At 35.4% G+C, this 19,441-nt stretch overlaps 2 protein-coding genes across 2 annotated transcripts; one reads left to right on the top strand and one right to left on the bottom strand.

The window, feature by feature from the left end:
* Positions 1 to 3,002: 3,002 nt before the first annotated feature.
* Positions 3,003 to 16,735, top strand: LOC124919197 (succinate-semialdehyde dehydrogenase, mitochondrial). The gene is made up of 20 exons (XM_047459377.1): positions 3,003 to 3,162; positions 3,603 to 3,716; positions 4,014 to 4,113; positions 5,478 to 5,526; positions 6,123 to 6,210; positions 6,286 to 6,396; positions 7,647 to 7,709; positions 7,814 to 7,924; positions 9,000 to 9,065; positions 9,169 to 9,246; positions 9,332 to 9,409; positions 11,538 to 11,604; positions 12,803 to 12,888; positions 13,179 to 13,211; positions 13,314 to 13,346; positions 13,886 to 13,986; positions 14,685 to 14,770; positions 15,318 to 15,424; positions 15,516 to 15,593; positions 16,513 to 16,735. Exons 1-20 carry the CDS (start codon positions 3,064 to 3,066, stop codon positions 16,546 to 16,548), a joined length of 1,584 nt encoding a protein of 527 aa, XP_047315333.1. The 5' UTR covers positions 3,003 to 3,063; the 3' UTR covers positions 16,549 to 16,735.
* Positions 16,736 to 17,211: 476 nt separating this feature from the next.
* On the bottom strand, positions 17,212 to 19,144 carry LOC124922044. Its single transcript, XM_047462768.1, has 3 exons — positions 18,711 to 19,144; positions 18,244 to 18,621; positions 17,212 to 17,882 (listed from the first exon to the last, which is right to left on the bottom strand). Exons 1-3 carry the CDS (start codon positions 19,086 to 19,088, stop codon positions 17,367 to 17,369), a joined length of 1,272 nt encoding a protein of 423 aa, XP_047318724.1. The 5' UTR covers positions 19,089 to 19,144; the 3' UTR covers positions 17,212 to 17,366.
* Between the last annotated feature and the right edge of the window lie 297 nt (positions 19,145 to 19,441).

Below are 19,441 nucleotides of genomic sequence, written 5' to 3'. Positions count from 1 at the left end.
GCCAACTAATTTTCTGAATTGTCTATAGGGTGCCGCGTTTGAGAGTAGTCATAGTGCTGAAGTACAAAATCTCCTCTTGATTTGTCTTTTCTGCGAATATCAGGTTCGCGTATACTTTGTCTTTAACTCTCAAGTGTGGTAATTCAACCTCAATCTCAACAATATAAGGCGATCTCAAATGGGTCGGTAGTGTGACCACTCTCCGCGGTCGTTGGGGAGTTGGCAATATCCTTGAAACAGACTCTACTATCATTAAATTTCCACTCACTACCAATCTTCCCACTATCATTTATTCCTCCTCATCATCAAAATCATCATCTTCAACTTCATCAACATCATTTTCTCAATATTATTATTATCATCAAAATCATCATCTTCAACTTCATCAAAATCATTTTTCTCAACATTATCATCATCACCCTCAACATCATCGTTATCGTCATCACCATCACCATTTTCATTATTGTAATCAACATCATCATCGTCACTATTATCAACATCCTCATCTACATCACTATTATCAACATCCTCATATTGCCCTCCTAGACAATGATAATGTTCTCCTCATTTTTCATCTCCTAGATAATGGTAACATTCTCCTCATTTTGCATCTCCTGGACAATGGTAACGTCCTCCTCATTTTGCCCCTCCTAAACAATGGTAACGTCCTCCTCATTTTGTATCTCTTGGACAATGGTAACGTCCTCCTCATTTTGCCCTCCTAGACAATGGTAACGTCCTTCTCTTTTTGCATCTCCTGGACAATGGTAACGTCCTCCTCATTTTGCCCCTCCTGTAAAATGGTAACGTCCTCCTTATTTTTCCCATCTTGGACAATGGTAACTTCCTCCTCCTCCAAGGGGACTTTATGGCCCATAGTGTAGTCATCACGAAATTGTTCTTCTATTCTTCGGCTTCTTTTGAGTTGTCAGATGATTTTTAGAACCTTTTATGCTTCGCTTTTATCCTCTCTATAGCCTCGCTCAAGGGCTTGATACAATTGTCGTGGATGAAAGTCACGTCGAAAGCTTTGGAGGAGGTAGAGAATGTGCTCAAGTGATTCACTGCATCTTCAACCTCGTGTATAACCCTAGCCATTTGATTTGTTGCCTTGGACACTCTTTCCCAAGCAGTCATTTGATTAGTTGGGATACCTTCATTAGTTTGGTGCTCCGAAGCAGTAACACACATTTTGAAATCTTATCAATAATGCACCCTCGACAGAATTGCCGATTTTTCTTCTCCACAAGGTTTCTCTCTTTAACCATCTCGTCATTCCAGCAAGACAAGATTGAGAAAATCCCGTGGTATTTTCGTTTAGTTCTGAACTCTTATACTCTGTCTATGTAGCATAGCTGAAGCAAAAAATGAAAGGTTTATTATTTTCTAGTTTAAATTGGATGTTTTAAAAAAAAAATCATTACCATTAAGAACGTTAGTGACCCTATGAAGTACGAGGTTGGTTACACTTGTCACTTTATAACACTGTCAAGAAGTTCAATGTATACAAAATTGCACCAATTTAAATTCTTTATTTCATCAACATTCACCAGAGATTTTAAAATATTGAACCTGCAATATAGTTTAAGAGAGAATAGTATTACACGGGACAATATAGTGTAACACTACCGACAACACAATGAAATACACAGGACAACATAGTATAGTACATGGGACAATATAGTATAATACACGTGACAACATAGTGTAAGACTAAGGTTTACCTGTAAAATTTATTCTTATTGATGGAAAGAAAACTCGATACCACTTAGATGACAAAATCACGCTTGAAATTGTCATATACGGTTATGTTCTGTTTAATAATATTTGGCATGCATGTTATTGAAGAACCTCCTCTATTCGGTTGCCCCACCCATCTTGACTTCTATGCCCTCAGTACTTTGATATATTTCGGTGATTCGTAGTCTTCATATTTCCTTAGCGACTCCTCGATTGCAATGTCACATCGGGGGAGATTTAGATTGTTATAGACATCCTCTTCGTCTATTCTTAGTCTCTCTCCGCTGTTTAATGGCAACCAAATCTTGTTTGGTTTGAATGTCTTCAGGAGGTGAAGTGACAATTTCGTGGGACATTTAGAGACGTCAATGAGAGCATTAAGTCGAATCATATATCCCTCACAACTTGTTTCTGTAGGTCCGTCAGCTCTCGAACAAGATGTTATAGTCATTTTGGGTAGGTCATTAATGAAAAAGTTACCGTGCTCCTTTTACTCCGAATCAAATTTCTTTTCGCATGTTGTATTGTTTTTGATGGAGTTGCGGTCTTGGATTTAGAAACAGTCTTCGCAAGCACTAGTAGGGGGTCAGAGCGATCAACATTTTGTTGGTAATCTTCCTGTTATATACCACCCCACTAAATCTTCTGCAAAATAAAAAAGAAGACACTATATTATATACCACCCCAATTTCTTCTTCTTCTGTGATAGGAGAAGAAGAAGAAATTGAATAACGTTTGAAAAATAAGAAGTTGAATAGAAGAAGCAGAGGAACGGATACCGTTTGAAGAGCAACAGATACTTAGGATTAGGGTTTGAGCGGATTACGTTTGAAAAACAGCGGATACTTAGGATTAGGGTTTGAGTGAATTTTGTTTGAATAACAGTAGATACTTAAGGTTAGGGTTTGAGCGGAAACGATATGGAGTTTGAGTGGAGACGGAGACAGATTGAAAAGAGAGAAGATTTGAGAGAAAATGAGAAAGTTTAAAATGAGGGAAAATTATCCTAAGTGGAAAAAAAAGCAAAAATAATTATTTTTTTACCTACATGTCATGCCACAAGATTAGTTCCTCCAGATTCATTTCCCGTATTACCTCTCAATTTTTTTTTCTTTTATCCGTATGATGCCCAAAGGGATTCGTTGTCTAATTCTCCCCTCTAATTTGTTTACTATATCATTTCTCATAAAATAATTCTCATTAAGTTGACGTGTAAGGCTGAAAACAGAAATTAGACCTGTAATAGAAAAAAAAAATTGGTGTACACTGTAATAGATACTGTGTAAGAGTGTAAACAGTATCGTTTGATCTAGAGGAACGAAAATGGCAGGCATGATGGTTTTCTGCACCCGTAGTCTTCTCTCTCGCCGTTCGTCTTCTCCGGCTCTCCGGCATCCCTTTGTTTCCTTGCTCTCTCGACAGGTACTCCTCCGCTGACGAATTTATCGATCATATCTTGTTATTACTATAAATTTCTTAACACCTAATTGCGATCACGGCTTTGGATCAATCGGAAATTAATCTTCTATTGTTTCTATAACTTCGGTATGCTTTCCTGATTGTATGATTTCACTGTATATGTGTGTCCTAGATAGATATTTTGGTTATTTGGGGAGTGATCTCTGCAAGTGAATTTTAATTATTCTTTATCTTTTATGTAGGGTTTCTTCTTGTGTTTTTAACATTGAGATTCTTATCATAGTCTGATGATATTAACTAATCCATTTTATTATCAATTAGTGAGTACTGTAGTGTTTTATCAATTAATTCTGCTATCACTGTAATTCAAGTAATTGAGCATCTATGTTTGTGTATGAGCAAAAGTTTATGAAGTAGCTAAAAAGGTGTGTTTCAATGAATAGATTAGCTCGGAGGCAGATAGTATTGTTGATCGTCTCAAGAGTTCTGGGCTTTTACGCACCCAGGGCCTTATTGGAGGGACATGGACTGATGCATATGATGGTAAAACTTTAAAGGTATTGAAAGAATCGCACATTCTCTCTACTTCCCTCTTCTTACATGTTTCTCTCAGAAAAGAAATGGATGAAAATAGTACAGTCGATCTTGGGATAATTTTGATGTTTTCATACTTATACTATATCATTTTTACTGGAAGAAATCTATTTCTTGCTATTCTTTTAGATGTCTAGAAGTTGAGATCAGGTTTTTAGTTTTTGAATGTATTGAGGCAATGTGTTATCATGATAGTTTGTATTCGTTGTCCATACCTGTAACCATTGCTATTGAGTGTCTTGCATCCATTTGTAATGTAGGTCCAAAATCCTGCCACCGGTGATGTTATAGCAAATGTGCCATGCATGGGTGGAAGAGAGACAATTGATGCCATTGGTTCAGCATCTGAAACGTTTAGCTGTATGATTGTTTAAACTGATCAACTTGTACTTTAGATGAAAGACGGTCTTTTATATCTCCAAAGTATGCTTATAATTTTATTATCTCATGATGTTGCTCATATTGCATATCTGCATAATAATATTTATGCTATTCGTAAGAAAACTTTTCTAATAATGTGTTTTGATGCCAAACTAAAGAAATGTTAGGTTATTGAGAAGCTCATCTATTTATAGGATGTCATAAGGTAGTAATATCCTAATTGAAGAAGGCTCGTTTAGCTCGGTGGTAGAGTGTAAGACTCATGGCCACAAGCTCGTGGGTTCGAGCCTTCACGACCAGTTTATGAGTCAACATTTAAATACCTCGACCAGTTTCCTAGATGAGCCTAAAGAGTTTTGGCCAACACTTCAATATATGGGTAAGGCATGCAACTTTCATCTAAAGAAATTTTTGGTAAACCTTCTAAGATAATCTTTATTTGGACTCTGAGAGTAGTCCTTTTAGGCAAGTCAGAATGATATTGGAGTTTACCAAATTACTTGAATCAAGGATCATTAGAATGGCCAAAATTCACAAAATCATGTAAGCCTTTATAGTGTGCTAGAATTAGATTCTGACTCAGTCCTCACAAAAGCAATTGGTGCTTATACATGGTTGAATTGCACAAAAGAGCTGGAGGGAGGGAGAGAGGTAATTCTATCTTCCTATAAATGGTGTGTATCTTTAGTGATGGGGTTGTTATCATAATCTCGTTTCGGGCGCTTGTATTTGTATCTTAAGCAATTGGTACACATTTCCCAACTTGTTGACTTTTATTCATGTCACTGACTATGAAGCCCAATTTTAATATGACATTTTGAATTAGAGCTCTCACATATAGTAATATAATCTAAAAAATCTAAATCTCATGTTCAACTAAAAGCGGTCACTTAATATTGAGATTCATCTTCATTCCAAATTTTCCCATACCAAATGGACATTTTACTATCTTGTTGAATGATTTGATTATTGATATACTGCACAAATTACCTTTCCTTGTTTAGCCTTGGGAAAATCCTTCTCAGTTGAGACATTTTGTTTGTTGCTCTGCACACATTTGTTCATTATTTTGTAAATATTAGGTCCTGATTTAATATAGCTAAACCATGTTTGCAATAGGGTTTCCGGCCAGTTATATTTCTTTGAAACTTTTGGCTTGTTGTGGATCTTGGTCATAAAGTTTGATTTATTGTAATACAAACATCTGAAGCATCAATATTTACACGCATTAGTACTTACATAAGAGGCATCCCAAATGGATGAAATGGAAGTATATTCGTCTTGTTTTATATACTTTGCATAGCTGTGTACTGAAATAAAGTAATGATGTACTTAATGTGCAGCTTGGAGCAAACTTACTGCAGCTGAAAGAAGCAAGTACCTGAGAAAATGGTAAACTCAACCTTTCTGCAGTTTTACTGCACTATTATTCTTCACTACAAAATACTTCCAGCATTTCGTTACACAATACATGATGAATGACAATATAGAATCTTTGATAATGTCTTGATGGACATCAGTTTACTGTTTTTCTTAATCTAGAGAAAAGAGGTTCATTTACATGTTAGATTATCCTTCCAAATGGATGCAAAAAGTATAAACTGCCTATGATTAGCTGTATTACAAGGTATAAAGGTAGTCATTAACACTGCCAATGATAAGCTAGGTTCTAGTCGAGATTAATTCTAGGTGATAAAGTTGCCTCTGTCTTTTTGTGCATATTATAGAATGCTTTTTAGGAGGGATCTGAAAAGGACCGCCCTTAGTCTGAAGATGTCAGCATTTCATGCGTGAAACCCACATGTGATCCATTTAACCGTTTCGAGTATAAGATTTGAATATTCATCTGCATTTAGTTTTATGAAATCTTTTGACATGTATGTTACCTTTCGTAAAAGTGTTTTCTCGTCTGTTTAATTCTTTTACCAAGTCCCCCAAAACAGTGGCATGTTTCATTGAGCTTAATGTTCTCCATACATGACTCCAAGGTATGATCTCCTGATTGTTCACAAAGAAGAACTTGGCCAACTCATAACATTAGAACAAGGAAAACCCTTGAAAGAAGCTATTGGCGAGGTATTGATTTCACAGCTCTTTGATGAAGATTTGAGGACATTTTTCACAGCCCCATTTAACATGTATTTTGTACAGGTTAGTTATGGGGCCAGTTTTATTGAGTTTTTTGCAGAAGAGGCTAAGCGTGTCTACGGTGATATAATTCCGGCTACACTACCTGACCGTCGTCTTTTTGTCTTAAAGCAGGTATATTTTCTCCTGTATAATTTTGTTTTGATTAGTTGGTAACTTGACTCTCATTGTAATGTCCAGTCGATTACTGTTTGCTTCTTTTTTGCAATTCTGGACTCTTAGGAAAAGAAATGCATGACCTTGGTAGGGTTTTAGGACATGATTGGTTTTGCAGTTGTCACGTTTATTTGGTGACAAGTGAACTTATTTTGTCTAAAAGCTTTTTACACGAAATGGGTGTTGGTTGTATTCTCAACACTTAGAATTGATTGCTTCCATCAGAAGTTACATTTTCAAAAAAGAAATACTAATAACTCTTTCATAAAAAGTGGTAGAACAAATTAGTTTTCCCTTCAAACATTTTTTTTAAATGTCAACTTTTCATTAAAAAGAAAACACAAGATGCTTTAAAGATTTACAGATGGAAGTAGAAGAGAAACAAAAAAAAAAGAACAGAAGGAGAAAAAAGAAGGTTAAAAGGTCAATAAGATCAAAGAATTCTCAACCCGTACAAAATCCCTTTTTTCGAATAAAAGCAAACGCATGGAGCATAAAGTCTTTGATTCTTTCGGCTCCAAAACTTTTCTCTTGGAATGTTCTTCTATCCCTTCAAATTCTTCTATTTTCACATGACAATCAAAATTATTCTTCAATATCCTTCTTGAGTTTAGTGAACTTAAACCATGCAATCCAATGATCCCAAAACATATTGATGGGCATAACCCAATTAACCTTGATTTTGTGTTTCCGTTAATGGCATAAAGAAGTAGCTTGAAAGGAGCAAGTGATGGATAGACTCTTGTGAGTGTTTGTATAGACAACACTTACAAGCCAAAATGAGTGTACATTTGAGTTTATCCCGTGTCAACATCTCACTACTTTCAGTTTTATGTTGACTTAAGCTTTGAACAAGCTCAATAATGTTAGCAACGAATTTTTTTCTTGAGTAATGTAATAGGTATGGTATAGGTAGGTAGTTGCTTGCCCTTTTATATGATACACGATAGATGAGATAAGGTATGAACACGAGGTTGTGAAATGACACCACTCCACCACGATTGGTGGTCTATATCTCCCATGCTATAAGGATGAAGTACTTGAAGGAACATGATGCATGAATCACTTGTTCACTAATGATAGTTTTTTCCCCTAACATAGTTGTCAAAGGAGAAGATATATGAATGTTCTAACTCGGACTTTAATTATTTGATCATTATCTTCCCAGTTCCCATTTCTTACTTGAGTTGAACTCTCTCTTTCCAAAGCCTGTAGGTGTTGTTGGCGTAATCACTCCTTGGAATTTTCCGTTGGCTATGATTACTCGCAAGGTGGGTTGAGTTCTTTTGTTTGGATTGAATGATGTAAACTTCATGTTGTTTTCATACTTGACATATTCTTTATCATTTGTCATCTAATTTTAATGCTCTACCAGGTTGGTCCCGCCCTTGCCAGTGGCTGTACTGTGGTCGTTAAACCTTCTGAGCTGACACCTTTAACTTGCTTAGCAGCAACTGAGCTCGCCCTTCAAGCTGGGATACCAAAGGTATCATTTCAAACACCTATTGGCTGGTAGCACCCTAGATCCAGTAAATTTGTTGCATAATGTGATTTTCTGACCATATTGCTTTAGTTGATATGTGGAACTATTTTATGAAGACACCTTTCTCTGAATTTCTAGGATCCCTCTGTTCAATCTCGAGTATTGTGTTATCCTAACAGAATTTGATGTGATATAATGAGATTGACAGGTCAAGAAGGGAGATTTGATAACTTCTTGTGCTATAGTGCCATTGTTACTGATATAAATCTACGACAAGCAAACATGTTTTCTGACGTTTCCTCTGATTTGTTTTTTGATTTTTTTGAGGTGTTCACCGAGAAAGAGTTATGGAAAGTGCCAGAGTTTTATTTGTAATTTTTTTCAGAAGCTGTTCTTAATCAATACGTTTTGGCACCCAACAAACTGTTCTGCTTGTGAAAACCTTTATAAGAAAGTTAAGAAAACAAAAAAAAAATTAATCAAAGAACAAATTCACTGAAGAGATTTACAAGGAAAAAAAAAAACAAAGTTGATATGTAACTGCTTTAATTTAACAGTTTCATTTTTTGTGACAAAAAAAGAAAGACTTCTATCTGGTCTCTACCTTGTTAAAAGCTACATTAGAAGGGATTCTCTTGTAGGGGTACATGGACAACCCTGTGTTTTGTTCACATCAGTAGGATAACTAAAATTAGTATTGACATGTTTTTACATAAATGGCATGCCCTTGGGTTTCATGGCCCCAACCTTCCAAAGTACCATACAAGGGGCTCGATCCTCAGTACTCAATCGATCATGTGATCCTGCAAAACGGAACGCAATGTAAGATCAAAAAATTCTCATCCCGTATAGAACCCCTTTTCCGAATTGAAGCAAACACATGAATCAACCTTTGATTCTTTCAATGCTGTAGCTTTTCCCTTGGAAGATTCTTCTATTCCTTTCTTTCCATATTACTGCTGTTGCATCTTCTTACATCCATGATGAAGATTGATGTATTATTAATTGAAGTTATTAAAGTAGTGGCATTTATTGTTTATTTTCCTCACCTCTAATGTTTAGAATTTCCTGAATATAGGGTGCTATAAATGTAGTTATGGGAAATGCTCCTGAAATTGGAGATGCTTTACTTGAAAGTAAACAGGTTAACTTTCTGAATTGGAGCTCTCTCAAAGTATCTTCATAAGATGCAAACAACCTTACCATCATATCGGGAGTTCTAAGCCAATTCCTAATATGCTCCCCAGGTCAGGAAGATCACTTTTACTGGCTCAACTGCAACAGGAAAGAAATTGATGGCTGGTGCTGCTGGAACTGTTAAGAGGGTAGACATGCTTAATTGGTTGCATCACATGTAGACGCTTTTGATATGTTAGCTGATTATACTGATTTTTTTTCTTCTCTTTCTAGGTGTCACTAGAACTTGGTGGTAATGCACCTTGCATAATCTTTGATGATGCAGACATAGATGTTGCAATAAAAGGAGCGGTATGTTATTTATATTTTATTTTATTTCTTTTAGAAAGGTCAACTTTTTATTAGAGAAACGAAAGAGTGTGAGGGGCGTTCAAAAATTAAGCTTGTTATATTTTATAAGATACTAGTTTTGTTGGTTTTACTTGTTCCTTCTGGTGCTGGTTCCTGAACGCCATGCTAGCTTTAATAATTATTGTAGATTCAGCCTATTAAAGTAGCGAGTGAGAGACCTTAACAGGATGTTTTGTATACTTTAATCGAATGAATACGTATGTACATTGGGCACTATATATACAAACTACCTTCCATCTAAGACTATGTTCATAAAATAAAATCAAATTACAATAAAATCAAATAAAGTAGTATCCTCTAACTAATCCTGATTTCCAATGAATCCGTTAATTGGATCTCAACAGACACAATCCTTATAAGAGTAGCTCACTTTAATTCTTCATTCTTTGCAAGAATTCGATATTTGTTGAAGTAGAGTTTTCATCTACATTTACAATCTCTAACCCAAGACTTTGATCCAAAAGCTTTTGATATATCTCTTCTTAAAAAACAACCTTATTTGGAAGATTCTTACTACTAAATCATGTTGGCAATTATTTCATTGTATATACTTTTGTTTTTTATGCTGTAGACACTCATTTTTTAACCCCATAGATATATATTGAAACCTAAGTCAAAACGGACTGTCACCGTTTGAACCACGAAAGACGAATGCACGATCTAAAGAAGTCAAAATTTTGATTTATCCAAATTAGGGCAATTCTTATATTATTATTTTGAAGATCTCGGAAAAACAGAGACAAAGGTCTAAAAAACACCTCAAGTGGACATCAGGGTGAAACTTAATTGACAAGATAAGTCTTCATTAATTTTCAAATAAGTCACTCAATCAGAACTATCAGGACCATCCATCGTGTGGACCAATTCAACGACCCGTAGGCTTGATCCTCTTTGGCTCGCTCTATTCGTATTTCACAAAGAAACGTTTAGAGAGTCATCAGAAGGGAGAATGGATGCTTCGGTCGGGGCTGTTTTGCTTTGTTTTTCGGTGCACATTGCTCCTTGTTGAAGGCTCTATTTATAGGGTAGCTGAGTGGTACTAACTAGTGTTTTGAATTAGGTGTTTGAGCCATTGAGAAAAAAACATTATGTCGCCAATGGTTTCATCCGTTCAGGAAGAATTTATTGGCACAGGTGAATCGGTCTGGTCCGGAAGCTACGCTCGGTTCAGAAGGCGGTTCGTCGGGCAATGCGATTAGGCAAGTGATCGGGTCAACACTTATCTTGCGTCATTGGATCCTGTCTCATGATCCAACGGTGACGATGGAGCCTTGTAGGTGGATGATTTGGTCAATACGATCGACGGTCCAAATCCTTCTGGTTAAATGACTTATTTGAAAATGAACTAAAACTTGTTTTGGCGAAAATTTTCACCTCCGTTGTCTGATTGAGGTGATTTTTGGATCATTGTCTATTTTTTTCTTAGATCTTCAAAATAATGTAACTATCTAAGATTTGGTCTAATTTGGATAAGTCGAAAATTCACTGTTTTTCGTTGTTCACAAGACGAGCAACCGTTTTGACTTGGGTTTCTATTTATATTCCTTGGAGCGTATAAGATGAGTGTAATTTTTCGGGAGGAATTTGACTATACTTGGTATATATCTTGATCAACCAGTATTTTAGTTTTTTTTTTTCTAAAGTTTATTGCTTTAACTTTATACTGATTAGAATTATAAAAACTAGTTTTCTTTGAAGGATATTTTCTATTCGAGTAGTTTGAATATTTACTTGTCAACTTTTTGAACATTAGTCACCTCTTCAGAAAAGTGGTCTCAAGGAAATTCATGATATATTTTAGATTGATTTACTCTTTTCAAATCCCTATATAATTGATGCAAAAAGTTGAAAATAATTTAGTAAGGTCTAACAAGTCATTTATTTTTTCTTAGATGAATTTTATAAGTCATGCTTCCTTCTTTGGTATGGACTTGTGCCTTGTGGCCATCTTGGTGACATTTGCTCTTTCAGTTAGGCTATTTGGTCTTAAAGTGTTCATTCACTGCAATATAGATCATTTCTATTCCTTTTGGCTTAAATGGGGAGCTATTATTTGTTTATTGTGCAGATGGCAGCAAAGTTCCGCAACAGTGGTCAAACATGTGTGTGTGCCAACAGGATCCTAGTGCAAGAAGGTACATAAAGTATTAGAAAGGTTTTCCATTATAGTACTCAGGATATGTCTTGTTTAGTCCAGAGAACTATGGGGAGGGAGGGGGTACAAATGTCATTTACTCGCATATCCATTTGTAGCAATTAGAAGTATGAACTTAAAGGAGTAAAATATCTAAAACTTGTTCTGCATTTCAAGTGAAGCAGGTGAGAGTTGAAATATCAAAAAAAGAACCACTTAAGACTTTGAGATGCTGGTTAGCAATCAACATCTCTTTCACAGTTGATTAACTAATACTAATTCTATTCCAAAATAAGTGGAATCTAGGGACTTCCTCGCACATTATTATGTAGGGTGTTTTTCAAGGTTTACAAACATGCCTATTTTTATTATTGATGTTGATAGTTATAAGAAACTTTATTTCAAATAAGTTATTGTATTTTTATAGTTCAGTTATTGCTAGTAATAAGATAACTTAATCCACCTCTTATGTCATCATAAAACATGCAAGCAATTCACAAGTTATTGGATCAAATAACTAGTTCAAGAAACTGAATGGGTTGTTGTCACGTGTATGTAGTTAGATAGTTAAAGATAGTTAGCATTTGTTAGTAGTTAATATGTTAGTTAGGTTGTTGATTTAATACGAAGGAATAATATGATGAATAACAGTTGTAGTATTTCTCTCTCCTCAGTTTTCTGAAGTGTCATCTCCATTCTTGATATGTTCTCCTATCTCCCTCTTCTGATATTCTTGTTTCATTATCTTTCATTAAGAACCATAACAGTTGCACATACAACCTAGACCTCCTTATTCAACAAACAATCATAGCACTACCACACTACGTAATTATAGTTAAGACACACTACTTAACGTAACCTAGTAATTAGATTGAATTGATCAAATTAATATCATGTGAAAAGTTTGAGATTGTTAAAGGAGTATGATTTCTGTTGGTTATAATCTTGCAATTGATAGTTGAAAAATATTTCCAGAGAATTAGGTATTTGCACCAATCAAGTATGTTGTTGCCTCCTTAGTTCTACAGTTTCTTTTTTTGCTAATCAATTGGAAACAAACTGCAATTTCTCTCATAGGTTATATACCATTTTTTTTTCTCTGTTCAATATTGTTCTGCTGGATCCTTTTTCCAATTAAAATTGAAGGTTGATGCTGTTGTTTTAAGTTTGTGATGTTTAATTGACTGCATGTTATTTAGGTATATATGAGAAATTTGCGACTGCATTCTCAAAAGCTGTCCAGAGCATGCAAGTTGGCAATGGGTTTCATGAAGGTGTGGTACAGGTACTTGGTCGCATTGTGTGTTAAATATTGCGAGATTTTGATTTCATTTCTGGCATATGATCAGTTATATGTGAGACATTAGATGGATGCTGAAATTATTTTCTGATTTAAGGATTCTAATTTATCCTTATCATGAAAAATCGGCTATAATATATACAGAATCTCTCCTCTCTCCAATATGTTAATTTCACTACAAACGAGTGTGTTTTGTATAGCGTCTAGCCTTATTGGCATGCATTTTTTCTGCAACAACTCTTATTACTATCATTTAATCAAGCCAAGTTTTTCAGGGCCCCCTAATCAATGAAGCTGCTGTACACAAGGTCCGTTCCCTTTTCTTGCATACAAGATAAGGTTCTAGTGAAACTGCAATTTCTAGTATGCTTTAGTTTTATAGTTTGATTCCTATTATATTTTCTTTACAGGTTGAAGCATTTCTGGAAGATGCAGTCTCAAAGGTTGTTTGTGTATACTTTTAAGTGATGTTCATTTGTAAGAAATGGATTAGTTATCTGTGACATACATTTATCTAACATTATTTGAAATTTAGACTTCACTACTTATATAACCTTTTAACTAGTGATGGAAAATTGATTTTATTTATTATCTTGTGTTACAGGGTTAGATAACTTATCTCTTGATAAAGAGTTGAATTATAAGACATGTCTATAAGTATTCTTTCAAACTAAAAAGAATTGTTGATTGGTTGTTCAGATTTTTTTCCTCCAATCTTCCTTTTTTTAAAGTTTGAGAATCCATAGGGACAGAGGATATTAAAGTTACATGCAAAAGAAAATTGTAGGAGGGATAATCTTACATGTAGTTTACTTTCTTGTTGAGTCAAGACCACCTATGTCATGAGTTTTGTGTAATTCATGTTCTTTTACTTGTTTAATGCATATCATTCTAAGTAGTTCCATCTGATTTTGTGTATCATTAGAGTGTTTTCTTTTATCCTCGTTACTTATTACTGATTTTTTCTTTTCTTTTTTTGTAGGGAGCAAAAATACTTGTTGGGGGAAAGAGGCATAGCCTTGGAATGACTTTCTATGAACCAACAGTAGTAACTGATGTCAAGAATGAAATGCTTATTTCAAGGTAAGTTCAAGAGGGTTGTGACATTCTCATATATGTGCTTAAACATAGGGTGGTTGTTAACTTGTTATGATGCCATGTTGATTTTGGGGGGTAAAAGTTTATATGTGTATACCATTGGCAAGATTCCAATCCTAAGGCTGCATAATAATATTTATGAAGAAAACTCACCCAAGGTAACTCAGTAATAAAACCAAGTAGGCATGAGGTTAGAATTTGCAACTACTTGCTATTAACACTTTTTTTTTTTTTTATCTAAATTCAGTTAGTTTAGCTTTCAGTAAATTTTATCCACAATTTATATATGAATGAACCAATGAATTTAGATTCACTATTATTATAGTCAAACAAAGCAATTAGAGTATATAATGTTCATTGATTTGATATTCTTTATTTACATCAAGTTCACCAGTCATAAAATCAGTTTGTTTATTAATATAAGATTTTTTTTCTTTTTGCAAAAAAGATTATTAAATAAATAAAATCAGTTTGTAGTATGGGAGGATTGAAAGACTAATGTTGTTGAGTGAAAAATGGGAGAAACGGGACGAGGGGAACAAGACCAGATCTAAGAGATATTTAACTGAGCTGAGCACCCTCCATCAATTTGATTTAAATTGCCTATTCATTTTGTGAGAATACATTTATCAAGCTGCTTGTTGATTGAGTTTATTTATTGGTTGTGCCATTCAAATTATTAGGGATGAAGTGTTTGCACCTGTTGCACCTCTTTTGCGGTTTAAAACAGAGGAGGAAGCTATCCACATTGCAAATGATACCGATGCAGGTTGGTATTGAGAAAATATTTTCTCGTGCTTAATATTTGACAGTGTTTGTCCTTAACTTAACTGTTACATATCATCATTGTATTTGTTCATCCTCTCCCTTTTTGGACGAAAAATTCTATCTTTCATAGCGCTAGCATTTTATTTGGGTTAGTGGCATGAAATTGTTTATGACCAAAATGATTTTAAAAGTTAATGCTTATAATGATGTTGATTCATATAATTGGGTTGCCGAGAGAATTTGTCTTTGTAAGTGAAAAATTAGGTGAGCTTAATTTGGAGATTGGGTTATCAATTAGTGAATGAATTGATCATTATATCAAATAACTTGAGACTTATATTTTTCTTATAAAATTAAACATACCACAAAACAAAATGAGTCAAATTTATTTTTCACCTTTAACAATCAAATTATTAACTTGTATGAGGTCATTTCTACATGAAAAAGATTTATCACACAATTCACATGGAATTTTTTCCAAGATGCAAAGATATGTCATAGATGAGGAGGTCTTTTCAGGTTAAGAATTTTGATATTTGCATTTGCAGGATTAGCTGCTTATATATTCACTTCAAGCATGCAACGTTCATGGCGTGTCTCTGAAGCTCTTGAATATGGACTTGTTGGAATTAACGAGGGGATAATTTCAACCGAGGTACATACAACATACATTAATCTAAAGATGAGATTGTCAGGATGAGAAACGTTGGCTTTAGCTTATTTTTTCCCCCTTTTTTTGTATGCAGGTTGCCCCATTTGGAGGCGTCAAACAATCTGGTCTTGGACGAGAAGGTTCCAAATATGGAATAGATGAATATCTAGAGGTACACACATCTACATAACTCTTATTTCTGCATAACAAAATGTTTGAGAAACAACTTTGTAATCAAACAAGAGTAGTCAATTAAAGAAAGATAAAAGAACAAAAGGTAAAACTCACTGTGAACTAAGAGTCTAAGAGGTTGAGGTAGATTGAGGTCTCATGTTCGATTCACATTGAAAGAACCTTGACTGAAGTGGGAAGTCATGTGGGACAAAAGATTAAACGAGGTTAGATAATGTGTACCTACGGTCTTGAGATGGACCATTATTATTGATAACACTAGGGTTACAACCTATAAATATGAATCCATCAGGTAGCTCAAGTAGAAAAAGTTTTGTGCTCGATTCCTACTATGAATGTCCTGATTTAAGTGGGAGCTATGACGGTTGAGATCCGTGCTAGCCTCCTCCAAAGAATAAACCATGTTTGGCAAAAAATAAAACCTATATACGTGTGTACTTATTTCAATATCTATTAGCCATACACAACAATCTTTATCTTTGTGAATATGAAGCATTTTGTGAGATTAAAACATAGAATTTCTAACACAGTAAAGTGAGTTAGGCTATAGACACATCTGGATTAATTTGCTTTACTCTAGCATGCCCCTTTCTAAATATACGAGTCTCATACACAACACGAAATACAACTCTCTCCAGGTTTATATGTTAGGATAATTATATACACATGCTTCATTAAAATTACCCGTTATCTTTAGTGTTAGTTCATTGAGTTATCTTTAGTGTTAGTTCATTGAGTTATCTTTAGTGCGAGTTCATTGACAGTTATCTTTAGTGCGAGTTCATTGACAGTTATCTTTGTGTTTGGCCATTGTTTCAGTCTTTGGTATTCATTCTTATGTTGCTAAAAATTATATTTAGGTTGGAAGCTAAGTATAATATTTTGAACATTGTATGCAGATGAAATATATATGTCTTGGAAATTTGAGTAATTGACAAAATAATAGAGCAGCAGAATCAGGAGGTTGAAAATAACTGGTCAGTCTTTTAATTGCATTTCTCTTTTCCTTTTTTTCACTATTTTGAAAGAATTAAGTTCAAGATCCTAATTAAGTTGTTGGATGAATACTTTGATTCCTGTTTGTACCTTTTCTTTTATTTATTTTTTTCCTTATTTTGAGAATTTTGAAGCCAGAGTATTTCATAAATAACTTGGAATACTAAATTATTACAATGGAGGGAAGACTCATGTCTCAATGGTAGAGCATAAGAATTCGTGTCTTTAAGGTCAAGAATCTTCACACTGGACCATGGCCACAAGGTCGTGTGTTATAAAGCCTTCACATATATAAAAGACAAAGACACAACCGCCCTACTAGACATTGATCTTAACTCTCCACAATCTTGGGGTTAAAGGGACAATCAAATTTGAAAGACCCGAGTTGGCTTCGGCGTGCTAAGATTTAGCACATTCACTGAAGTGATGAATAAACCTTAATCTTAAATAGTAGCCCATCAATGACATTTTCCAAAATCACAATCCTCGTCATGTTGGTTATATAGACAAATTACAAAATCCCCCTTTACCTCCATACAAATTACAAACCAGCATTATTCCATTTAATTTCTTAAAATTTACCCATCCATGATCAGCCACCATCATAACACAGAAATACATTTGTACACATTAATAATCTTAGTAAAAATATGAGTGCACTAGCATACATGACTTGACTCTCCTTTCATGTCATGCCTCTCTTCATTGAGTGAGCAATTAGGAAAAATTATACCAATTAGCCAAACCCTAAAAATTATTAACCAAGCGAATGGAAAATATCGGCAGGAGGAATGAAGGAATCCGCCGAAAGACCCGGGACATTGAAAACAACATCATGAATCCTCCACAACTCCTCCATTCGAGTTCTACTATACTGCATCGTCAAATCATCCCCGAACCTGAAAACCGTAGCAACCGTCCTCCCCCTATGTGCAATCATCAATCCATCCACGTCCCTGTAATCCCCTATACTACTCCCTATCGTAGTCTCCCAATACACCGCTGAATCATCGCCGTCGGTTTTGTTATCGTTAATCGTGTGCATGACACGCGTCAAGTGAGAGTCCTCGAGGTAGATCAGGAGACCACTCTTCTGGCTGAAGTAACCGTACAAGACGTGTCGTAGGACTTCGGCTGGCCCGTCGTTCCTCTCTGTTACGGCTGCTCGATCAGCCGATACCTTGAGGACGAAGCAATCTTCCTCCCCGATTCTTCTTTCTCCCATTAATAATGCTTCCTCGAATAGTCTAGCTGTGCTCTTAGGATCCAAACCCTGCTTCATGCAACATAGATATTGTAATTAGTTAAGATTATTTGAAAAAGTAATAGTGGGTTGGAAACGGACATTTCCAAATTGGGGGTGGTGGGGATGTGTTTTGTTTCTTACCTTTACATGTATTTGTCTAGTAATTAAGACAAAAGATGTAACGTCATAAAGGAGGAAATATGATGTTGTACATGAAACATTTAAAATATTATAATTTGAAAAATAAGGTAGTAGCAATAATTCTACTTTGCAGTCAGAGATGGGTGGTAAAGTAGGAGACAGCTTTGCTTTTTTTTTTTTCCTTTATCGGACGGAGGAAGAAGGAAGAAGAAGAGTTGTGACCACACAATAATTAACAACAACGGACCTGGATTAGGCGACGGAGAGGGCGGTGGGGGCCCTTGGCGGCATGAGTACCAAGCCATGGAGTGTGACGCCAAACGATCTTACCGTCGCTACCGGCAACCACTTTATAGGCGGATCCAACAGAGAGTTCAAGAGACCACATCCCTGGAGACATTTGCCAAACCACGAAACATCCGCTCTCACCGCTCTTAGTCCCGAAACTCCTCACTCCTCCTTCAACTCCTCCTCCACCTCCGGTTGAAACCTCGGTCTCGCAGCATATCATGTTGAGGACTCCTGTCGCGTACATATTCTTCACAGTCTCCTTGCCATCTTTCTGCTTGAAGCATCCAGACGCGGCTAAGTACTGCTGTATTATATAATTGGCCGTCGAAGTCTCCTGAAGTTGGTTAGTTTAATTGAATTATTAGACTAGGTACATATAGTAATTGGATGATAAAGATAAGAGATGTAAGAAAGAATACTGACGAAGGGAATGCTGTTCTTGGTGATGATGAGTGGAGTGTGGAGTTGGTCGGTTGAAAGAGGAATTGGAGCTAAAGGACATCCTAGGACACCGAGGAGAAGTCTTAAGTCTTGCATCTTGGCTGGATTAACATTGGCGTGATTGTCGCCGTAGAGAATGTTGGACATGATTGAGAATGTTCCTTTTGAATTTGAATTAGAATTAGAATTGGTAGTTTGGAGACGAAACCATTCGCGAATGGCATCCCAATTAGAGATCTCCTTTCTTCCTATTCCTTCCTCTTGTAGTATCTCTTCCAGATCTGGTCCTTCCATTAATGGAGTAAGCGGTTGCACGCTCCATCTCTGACTTCTTCCTCCTCCTCCTCTCGCCGTAGACATTCTCTCTCTCTCTATTTCAATTACTCACTTCTGCACTCTCATGAATAAATGATGATGATGATAATAATATACGCACGTATATGTTGGGAGGAGAGAGAACGAGATGAATTTTAATTTTAAAATTTAAAACATTTATTTTAATTATATATATATAAAAAAAAAAGTAATATTTTTCTTTAGTCATAAAATTGAGGGTAACTGACAAGAATATATCTATGGATTTGAAGATGGATGGAAGGAATCAATCAAGTCTTGGTTCATTTATTTATTTTAATGATGGGCTTTATTGGAAGGGAGAAAAGTGCACAACGGCAGCTATTTTTTTTTATTTTCATATTCACTTTCTTCTCTTC

This window comes from Impatiens glandulifera, chromosome 1, assembly GCF_907164915.1.
Source record: "Impatiens glandulifera chromosome 1, dImpGla2.1, whole genome shotgun sequence".
In the NCBI taxonomy this organism is placed as follows: Eukaryota; Viridiplantae; Streptophyta; class Magnoliopsida; order Ericales; family Balsaminaceae; genus Impatiens; species Impatiens glandulifera.
The sequence above is the reverse complement of the archived record's forward strand: the minus strand, read 5'-3'. Positions and strand labels throughout refer to the sequence as shown.